We start from the raw sequence: 10,811 nt of genomic DNA on the forward strand, positions 1-10,811 counted from the left end.
GTCTGAAGGAAACCAGAATATATCACCCCCAGAAATGTCTCTTTGACATAAAAATTATTTTGAGCTGAAGGCAATTGAGAAGCAGCAAATGCAGTGAAAACTTTCCTGATCCCCTCCTTTTCTGCCTAAATGCTATGATATGCTGTCGCTCAGTCATGTCCAACTCTTTGTGACCCCTGACTGTAGCCTGCCAGGCTCCTTTGTCCATGGAATTCTCCAGGCGAGAATACTGGAGTGGGTTGCCATGCCCTCCTCCAGGGGATCTTCCCAACCCAGGGGTTGAACTCAGGTCTCCTGCATTACAGGTGGATTCTTTACCCTCTGAGCCACCAGGGAAGCCGACATATAAATTCTTCTTTTACTGGGGACAGACTCTTACCAGCCCAAAGAAAACACTAGATGAATCTGCAAATGAAACTGACTCCATTAGTTTCCTCATATTTACTTTCCCACAGATTGCCACCTTTGGAAGCCTAGAACTGTTCTCCTTTGTCCTGTCATATTTCCACAGGTATATCATTCTTTGTTGAAGATGCCACAGAAGCTGGGATTTTAAGACGCCATTTTGAGTTCATCTTCATTTAAGTTCCTCACTAGTGATGTGCTATGTATGCATTAATAAACTGTTTTTCTTTTGCTAGAGTCCTAGTTGACTTTTTTACTGGATAAATTTGTCATGTAACATTGTGTAAGCAAATTAAATAAAAAAGAAGAGAGTACCAGATGAAAACGTAAAAGAGGCAGAATTAAAGGTTTGCCTTCCTGACAGGCCCAACGTTTCTGCTGAAGGATAGGAGATAGGCAGAAGCAGGAGTCAGGAAGCATGTCTCCCCTGCCTGTCTCTTCCTCATCTTCTATCACTTGCCCCCTGGCTTCTCCAGAGTGTCCTCCTTTCTCCTGCTCTACCATGCCGGGGGTGGCCCCATCTGAGGTCTCTGTATTGGCCCTTTCCTTTTCCTTAAATACTCTTCTCTGGATTTCCACAAGCCTCATTTCTTCACCCCCTTCAAGTCTTTGCTCAAATATCATTCAAAGGGAAGCGAATATTCTGATGCCTATGATCTCTTCCCTGAACTTTCGAAACTTGTTATTCTCGGGGCTTCCCTGGTGGTCCAGTGGTTAAGAATCCCCCAGCCAATGCACGGGACACAGGTTTGATCCCTGACTTGGGAAGATGCCACATGCTGTGAGGCAGTGCACAACTACTGAACCCGCGTACCCTAGAGCCCATGCCCCACAACAAAAGAAGCCATCACAGTGAGAAGCCCACGAACTGCAACTAGACTGCAGCCCCTGCTCACCGCAACTAGAGAAAGCCTGCAGGCAGCGAGGCAGACCCAGCACAGCCAAAAGTAAGTAAATAAATAAAACGTGTTATTCTCCAATGAATAAGGCTGTTTCCTTAGGTATTTATTTTTACCAACCAAATTGCTGTTATTTGGTTTCTGTTTATTTTTTACTTTTTTGGACTTCCTTTCGTCCAAAGTACAAGAACATATCACTTGGAAAGAGTCAAATGCCATGATTGGTTTCGCTCAGGCAAGTCACTATCGGATCAATCATATTTAGCACATAAAAACTTTGAAAGTTTTCAGGAGTTGATAGGAAGTGATAGGCACAGTTTCCTAAAGATCCTGCCTACAGTTGATCTGCTATCCTGAAGACAAATGGTCCAGTGTCCTTTATCTCGTCTGTCTTCAGGCTTCTTCTCTCATTTTTGTAACACCGTTGGTAGGCACCATCAAAGAAAATAACAAGCCCTCTGCAAAACACCGCAGGTCTTTTACCTGCAAGAATCCGCCCAGCTCACCTATGAAAAGGATAATATTATGGTCTTTCTCTTACAGACCAAAATCCAAGCCTTGGGGAGGTAAAAGAGCTGGCAAAGTGGCAGACAGTGAGGCTGATTTTATACCAATGCTGTCTGGCTCCAGAGCCTGCCTCTCAGCGGCCACAGCAAACCGAGAGCAAAGCCTGGGGGGACAGGAGCCAATGGAGGAAGCAGAACAGTGAGAAGTCAAAGATATTCCTCCTTTTTGCCCTCTTCCTCCTCTTCCTGGCTGGTATTCATAAAACATATTTTGAACATTAAACATCTATCAGGCACTGTGCTCAAAACTTCATCTCTTTTTTCATTCTTACAACCACCTAATAAGGTAGGTACTTTCATTAGGACGTTTTACAGATGGGAAAACCAAGGTCTAAAGAAGTTGTGTGATTTGCCTAGGGTTGGTAAGATGCAGCACCAAGGTCATTTTGGTGGCACTTGAATTCCTGTCATATTCTTTTAATTGAATCCTTGGTATGACCAAAGACCAAAGGCATAGTCTTCCCAAATCCACACATTTCTGGGAAATGGAGGCTTGTTGTGTTTAAATTATCAGTCACTGGGCAAGTGTAGAATGCTGGGAAAGTTACTTGAGCCACTTACACTGGAAGGTACACATCTGTTAACTGGGGGCCCTCATGGTTTTGCTCAGAGGTAAGCTGGGGTGACAAGATGCTCTCTGCTCTTGAAGAATTCTCCATGAATGCCAACAGCAAATTCTCACATGTTGTTTATGATCTATTCTATGCTAGGCACGGTGCTAAACACTTGGCATATATTATTAACTCATTTAATCCTTACAGTGACCTACAATCCCCATTCTACAGATGGAGTAATCGGGGCAGAGGAGGTTTAAGCCAATCAGCCCAGTTTTTCTAGATAATAAAGAGACAGAGTTGAAATCCAGATTCAGGCAGTCTGGTTTAGGAGCTCTGCTTGTCCCTTGAAGTTGAAAGAAATGCTAAGGAGACCCAGAAGGGTGTGTATTTGTCCTGTGGAGTTTTTTGGACCCTAGAGTGCCTCCTCTTTAGTAGCTACTCATGAAGTCTGCATGTATTTATCCAGGCTATAGAGGGAAACTGGGCTTCCCAGGAGGTGCCAGTGGCAAAGAACCTGCCTGCCAACGCAGGAGACGCAAGAGACATGGGTTTGCTCCCTGGGTCAGGAAGATCCCCTGGAGGAGGGCATGGCAACCCACTCCAATATTCTTGCTTGGAGAATCCCCATGGACAGAGGAGCCTGGGGGGCTACAGTCCATAGGGTCACAAAGAGTCAGACACGACTGGAGCAACAACACACTGAGAAACTGACCCCATGTCTGTTCTGACCAATATGTGACAGGAGAGAGCTGAAATTTTTCCAAAGCCCAGAAAAGCGCCACTGCTATGTCTAATGGTCCCCTGGAGCAGACTCTGATGACAACACTGTGAGAAATTAAGAAGAAAGGAAGCACTTACCTACCACACCAGGCAGGAGGACACTGAGGAGGAAGCCTAGAAAGCAACATTTCGGCGTCATGGTTGCGAGTGTGACTGGTCGGGTGGCCAGAGTTCACCTTTATGAGACGACAGCGCTGGACAAGAGAGGAAACCAGAATCCTCTCGCTCGAAGATCCCCTTTTGGTTTTAACCATGCTTCTTGAAGTAAATACAATTTCATCCTGTTCGTGTATTATCACTTGAGAGGACTAAGTATTAAGAATCATTTCAAAAATATTGTCAGTTAAGTCACTTTAATGTGGAAGCTTGTTTTTCTTGGGAGCTTTGCTAGCTGAGAAAAGGCAGAACACTGAGGGTTGGTGGGCCGGGGGGCAGGCAGGGTGAGGAATTATGCCAGGTTCTGGCAGGTGAGCGGAGGAGGCCTAAATGGCATCTGGCAGAGGGGGCAGAGGGGCTGCCAGTGACTCTGAGTAACGGGCTTGGCAGTTGCAGTAATCAGGGTCCCTGGCAGTGGTTCAAGCAGGTGGGGTCTCTGGCTAATTTTTCCTTTTCCTCCCTTCATGGGAGCTCCTCGAGTAACCTCCTCGGTGTAGACCTCATCCCCTCCACCCGCCTGGCCTCTCTGCAGGGCTCTCTCCCACCCTCTGCGGCCGTCCCAGTCCATAGCGCCCTGGGCCCCATGCAGCTCTTGCCTCTTCCTTTTCCATCTGCACTCTCCATTTCCAGCAATCTAGCTGATAAAGATTTTGAGCCCAACAAACCAAGTAAATCCTTAAAAGGAGGAAGACCAAGGACAATCATTTTGAACTACGTTAAATCTTCATCATATCTTCTTGGAAATCTAATCAAACTAGGTCATCTGTTCTTTGCCCATGATTCACTACATCAGTTTTCTTACCAAACTTTTTTTTTTATTACATGTTTTTAGCAACACTAAGATTATACATTAAAGCACAAGAAACTCAAAGATTTTCTTTTAAAGAGGCTTTTGGGGTAAAAGAAGAAATACATGCTGGTTTCTTTTTCCTTTGGGGTAGTTGAACTTTCAAGCTCTTGGTGGAATAACCCCTTTAGTCGGCAATAGTGATGGCTGCTGAGCAGTATCCATTAATTAATAATTATTTAAGTAATAAGTAAGTAAATACTTGACTCAATAACATAGTTTCTGCCCTACCATGAGATAGGCATTGTTCTCAGCATCAAGGATGAAGCAGCAAATAACATAGACATTGTCCCTACTTACCTGAAGATGAGTTTTAATGGGGGAAGTAGGCACAGTTCCTAAGCAGGATGGGGGGCTTTGTGGAGACAATGCTGGGTTTTCCAGCACTTTCTGGCAGGGTCAGACTTCTGAATCCAAACTCCTTACCTCCTCCAGGTGAAGTTTCCACTGCTTCTAAGTTGACTTAGGCTTTCAAAGAAGAAACAGCAGCCTATCTCAGGTACCCTTTGTATGAATACTTTCTGAGGGATCTTTGTCCCTTAGCGTTTTCAGCATCATCCTTCATTTCCTTGCTCATAATTCACCACTGAACGCTAGACTTTTTATTCACCTTGGTTTCAAGTGGGGAATAGTGATTTAGGTTTGAACCATTGATGTTCAATATCTTTAATGCCAATAATTCATGTTTTAGAGCAACCAAATTGCTCCAACTTCCAGTTAAGAAAAAAAAAGAAATGAATTCAAGGTTTAATAAGTAGAGAAGCAGAGAAGGAAATTGGGTTTTCCACTGTAACGACTTTTTGTAGGAACAAATAAGGGGAAAATGGGGTGGGGGGAGAAGGTTGGAGGAGAGCAGAGAATATACTAAGAACCAAATTTGCTCAAATATGTGTGAATGTCTGTGCTTTGTTAAATTTCAGAAACGGAACTCATCTTGTCACCCTTAGATGAGCTGTCTGATTGTCTCAGATCACAGTCTGCATAAGAGCCGACACTGCCAACCATGCCTCAAGTTAATGAAAAGATACAATTAAAATACCACCAATTGGAAAGCAGAGGAATTTGTATAGAATTATTTCAAATCAAATGAGATCTGCTTTGGGAAGTAAGAAACTTACAGACAATGGGAGACCCCTGCTTTATTCGGCTTCAGGCATGAAATGCTGACTGCAAACTTGTTCCTTCCCCTCCCAAATCCCCCACTCCCAGCCACCAGCCCCTTAGCAGGAAGAGACCACCTCGACAGTGACCATGGATGCCTCTACCGTGTTGGATCTGGAGAGAACTTGCCTAAAGCCCTGCCTTGGACAGACCTGATTCTCTTTTCTCCTGTGGCTTCCAGCTGACCAAAAATTCATCAAATTAAGGAATCTTTATTCATTATTTTTAGGAATGATATGGGATTTTAGTTATTATTTTAGAAATACACATTGAAGTATCACAGATGACATGACATAATGTCTGGGATTTGCTTCAAAATAATCCAAGCGGTTGGGGAAGGGGGGTGACCAGCAATGAACTGATAACTATTGAAACTGGGTTCTGGGTACAAGGCAGTTCATTATACTCTGTACTTTTGTGTATGTTTGAAATAATTTGTAACAAAAGAAAAAAATTTTACGTTTATCTACAAGATGTCATCTCTGTGAAATTTCTTATAGTGATTTTAATGCCATTTTAGTGATGATAATAGTATCTAATAACTATGAGGCAGTATGTTGTATCCTTTTTGAACATTACTTTAGTTAATCCTCACAACAAGCCCAGGAGTTTGGTATTATTATCCTGATTTTGCAGATGAGGAAACAGTTGCTGAGAGGCAAGAGAAGCTGACCAGGCTTGATAGCATGCAGTAACACAGTGGGCAGTGAAGCCAGGTCTGCCTGCCCTCAGGGTCTGAGGGTTATAAAAATCGGAAGTTGCTTTTTTCTTGTAATGTTGATTCCATAAAGGGATTGAATGATGTCAAAGAAGATTCAGCTATTTATTCCTTTGTTTATTCACTCAAACAAATCTTTACTGAGCATGTGCTGTGTGCCAGGCACCCGACTAGGCATGTGGTACTGAACATACCAGCAGAGTCAGTCCACAGGGAGCCCGTGTCATTGTCTTCAGTGCGTCTTGGTAATGAAGGGCTATATGTTTCTTATTATCTTCAGAAAGGTGTTTAAAAACTGATGTTCTGCACTATTTCAGTGGGTTTATCCAAGGGGGTCAGATGGATTGGGTTTCTGCTTCATGCCCTTTCCCTCATTCTATGACTTGGTAAGCAGCAGGACATCTTTCAAACTTCAATCATGAATTATATCTCGAACACCACTCTTCTCAGCCTACAGAGAACCACATGCCTCTAATACCCTTAACTGGGAAACTATTTGTTCTTTCTTACCCGCTGGACCCTCAATAACTCTGCTGAGTAATAACCATGACCTTTAAGTACTTCTGCATTCTGGAAATAGCTGGCATGAGTTTTAAAATAGTTTATGGGCTTAAACTCAGAAAAAAAGGAGCTGCATTGTTCAAATACAGGCAATAAGCACAATGACCAATTTGATCAAGTTTAATTTTATTTTTGGACTTTGTACACTAATAGATTATTCTCAATCTCCATTCATTGGATTTAGGGCTTTATTAAGATAACTTTTTCTGCTCTTCTCTCATATTGTTTGGATAAAAGATGCTACTGATTTTGCTTCGATTGTTCTTGACTGAGGTCTTCCACTGACCTCAAAAACTCTATTGGGTGTCATCAGTCATGATACTTAAGCACTAGCATATGCCTGTACCTTGTTGCAACTCTGAAAGGATTTTTGGCATAGCCAGGTCACCCCCGTGATTGCAACCACGTAGGTCTCTGCCGCCATCATCTCCTTCCCGGGTTGAGGCTGACTGTCTCCTTGCCATTCTCTCTGCCTCTGTCTCTGTCCTCTGCATCAGGCAGATTGTTTCTCTCAAATGTCAGATCAGAGCCATTGCTCAGAATCCTCCCATGTCTTCCCATGCCTCTCAGAATAAAAATAAAAATTTTGATGGTCACCTCTGAAGCTCTGTATAATCTGGCCTTGCTAGATTCTAAATTCATCTGCTATAACTCTCCTCCTAACCCCAAGCCCTCCGGCCCTGGTGGCCTTTTCTGCTGTTTGTCAAATACGTCAGGCACATCCTCTACTAGGACTTATTTTTATTAGCTGTCCCTTCTGCCTGAATGCTCTTTCTGAGATGTCCAGGCTCACTCACTCACCTCCCTCATATTTTAACTTGGATATTATCTTATCAGTGAATCCCTCTGTGACCACCCACCATGGCAGCACTTCATCTGCTTCATTTTTCTCCATCACACTTTCATTTAATGCACCGTGTTATGTTATTCTTGCTGTCTGTCTCCTCCACTAGAATACAGACTCCATGAGGTCAGGAACATTGTATGTTTTAATTGCTGCTTCCATTGGGAAGGATGCCTGACATAGAGTAAACACAGAATATATATCTAGTGAATCAGTGAAAGGAAGTGATATAGCAGTTTTCATGAATTTGCAAGACTGAAGTTAAAGGAATAAGATGCTTCTCTGTTTGGGGGGCTTCCCTGGTGGCTCAGACAATAAAGAATCTGCCTGCAATGCAGGAGACCTGGATTCGATCCCTGGGTGGGGAAGTTCCCCTGGAGAAGGGAATGGCAACCTACTCCAGTAATCTTGCCTGAAAAAATCCCGTGGACAGAGAAGCCTGGTGGACTACAGTCCATGGGGTTGCAAAGAGTCAGACACGACTGAGTAATTAACACTTTGCTTTTGCGGTCTGAGTTTTGGAGTCCTGGTGGGAGAGGGCTGAGATTCTCTGCCTGGGGTCACTGTAGTTCAGTCAGACACACAGAAGAAACAATGACCTTCACCGTGTTATGTGGCCATGAAGCTGGACAGATTAATCTATGTGACCTGAGAACTATTTGCTTCTTGAAGGTTGGAGAGATTTCCCTGAGAAATCATCTGGGTGCTTTCCTGGGTGGGACGTCGGGGAACTTGGGGGTAGCATTTCTTTGCCAATTTTATTATAATTCTTGCATAATCATTAGTCTGTTTAGATTTTCTATGTCTCCTAGGTTTAGTTTCTACAAATTGTATTTCTTTAGAACAGTCAGTCTCTACTTCATTCATGCTTTTAAATGTATTTGCAGAGAGTTGAGCCAATTATTCCCTTATGGTGCATGCAATTTTGCCTGTTTCTGCAGCTTCCCTTTTATAATTTCCTATTCTGAGTAGTGATATTTTCTCCCTTGTTTTGTTATTTTTAGTTAGGTAAGCTAGTTATTTATCTTTTCCACTTTTCAAGGAAGCAGACTTTGTGATATATATATTCTGCTTTTTGAAAATTTCATGTCTCATTCATTTCTCCTCTTTTACCTTTTAAAGTTCTTTTCTTCTATATAATTTATTCTTTTAAAGAAAAATTCTCTGTGTCATATGTTTATTGCATTTGCTTTGTTCTTTATTTGATACCAATACAAATATTTACACTAGGAATTTGTTCTGGACTGTATCTCGCAGGCTCTCCCTTTGTTTCTGAAATGTGATTTTTTTCCCCTCTATTATTAACAATTCTGTAACTTGGATTACTTGTTCTGATCCAAGCGTTTTTAAAGAGAATTAAAAACAAACTTTCCAAGTGGGAAAAGTTTTTGATTTCAATTCTCATTGCTGCTTTTTCGTGATTCCCAGGGAAGAAAAAGATGCTGATTTTGGCAACCACTTGCAACTTGGAAACCCCCTTTATTATTGCTTTGCTTTCTGGGAGGAGTTGAAGAGCAGAGAAACAGATCAGTATTAATTTATTATTCACGAACAAAGATAAAACATGGCCAGACAATCCAACAAGGACACTGAGCTTCTTAACAAAATTTAAAAATCCTCACGAACCTCAGAGTAAGCAAAGGAACTTTCCCATTTTAAAATAATGACTTCATGTACTATTTTATGATAGCATTGTGAGTAACTGCCGTAAGTAACTTATGCCAGTATATTCCCAGCTTCATCGAAGGCTGTTTCTGGGGGTAGGTGCCAGTTGTCAAAGAATAACACATATTCAAAGACAAGTGGAAGGTTTAGGGTCCCCCCTAGCCCTTTGGTTTTGAATAATAGGAAGCTAGAGATATCAGACCACAACAGAAAAATCCTGGACTTTGGAGACAAGTGACAGTTGAGTTTGAGTCTCTCAACATGAGTATCTCTGAGCTTCATTCACCAGCGTAGTCCCCAGTCAGGTGCTCAAAGGCCTGGAGGATGCCATTTTTTATCCCCCTCCACCAAATGCCCAGAAAACCCAGAGCACTAATTTTTGATTTCTGGAGTCTCTAGACTTTTAGGCTTCGTAAACTCTCCAAAGTCAGGGTCCCACATCATACTGCAGAGGTGACCTGCCTTCCCCCATCCTGTCCTTTCCTCAGCCTAAGAGGCTCCCGCAGAGGTTCCTGCCCAGGGTCATGCTGGGCTGCTGGCTTCCACATTCCAGGACTTGGCTGACCCCTTCACCTCTGACCTGCAACCCACCCCACTCCCAGCTGCACTGGTCCCAGGCCTGCTGTCCTCCAGGTTTTATTGGCTTCTGAGTGCCTACTGTGCTGTGTTCCCACGATACACCTTTGTGATTTCTAGTTTACCTAACAACTTTTAGCAACTTCCCTGTGCCCCAGTTTCTTTACTTGGAAGAAACATAGAATACTTTCCACATTAGGTCACTTGGGATCAATAAGAAATTTGCCAGACATCTGCTTAGAGCAGACTTGATAAATATCAGTCCTTCCTGCAGGCTGGGGGAGTCCAGAGAACTGTTGCAGTTTTCCAAACATTCAGGCAGGAGTCAAGGGGGATTCCTGCTGTGTGAAACAAAGGATCCCTACAGATCTAGAGAGTGAGTCATATCTTGTTCCATGTAACCCTGCAAGACACTGGGAATGATGGAAAAGAACAGTTCTATAGACACAACACAGGTGTAATTGTTGAGGTAAAATCAGTTCACTGAGTTTGATTCCCTGTTACAAAACATGGAAATTGGTACTCTTAAAAAATATAAAAGAGGCTTCCCTGGTGGTGCAGTGGATAAGAATCCGACTGCTAATGCAGGGTACATGGGTTCGATCCCTGGTCTGGGAAGATCCCACTTGCTATGGAGTAACAAAGCTGATGCACCACAACTATCGAGCCCAAGCTCTAGAGCTCGAGTGCTGCAACTACTGTGCCTCTATGCCACAAATACTGAGGCCTGCATGCCTAGAGCCCAAGCTCCACAAGAGAAGCCACAGCAATGAGAAGCACTGCAATAAAGAGTAGCCCCTGCTCGCCTCAACCAGATAAACCCGAGTACAGCAGAAAAGATGCAGCACAGCCAAAAATAAATAAAATTATAAAAAAATTAGAAGTTTTTTTGTAACATGTCTAGCTTATCATCTGACTTTACTCCCACACCTTTATTCCAGATTTTACTTCAGTTCTTGCTTGCAAGAATTTGTGGTTTTTTCAGATTTTTCTGGAAGCACAAAAACAGGACACTTCTCTCTACACACACACACTTCGCTGCAAAAGGAGTAAAACTGACATGGACATAATCGTAA

General features: G+C 42.8%; 1 protein-coding gene across 4 annotated transcripts in view; it reads right to left on the minus strand.

The window, feature by feature from the left end:
• Positions 1-10,796, minus strand: part of IL22RA2 (interleukin 22 receptor subunit alpha 2) — a 32,575-nt gene extending 21,779 nt beyond the window's left edge. For all 4 annotated transcript variants that reach the window (XR_009495861.1, XR_009495859.1, XR_009495860.1 and 1 more), the window contains exon 1: positions 3,286-10,796. Coding sequence is in view for 1 of the 4 variants with exons in the window: in XM_010808623.4 (XP_010806925.1) it covers positions 3,286-3,346 (61 nt within the window). In the remaining 3 variants the exon portion in view is untranslated. The remainder of the gene's footprint in view (positions 1-3,285) is intronic.
• Between the last annotated feature and the right edge of the window lie 15 nt (positions 10,797-10,811).

This window comes from Bos taurus, chromosome 9, assembly GCF_002263795.3.
Source record: "Bos taurus isolate L1 Dominette 01449 registration number 42190680 breed Hereford chromosome 9, ARS-UCD2.0, whole genome shotgun sequence".
NCBI lineage: Eukaryota > Metazoa > Chordata > Mammalia > Artiodactyla > Bovidae > Bos > Bos taurus.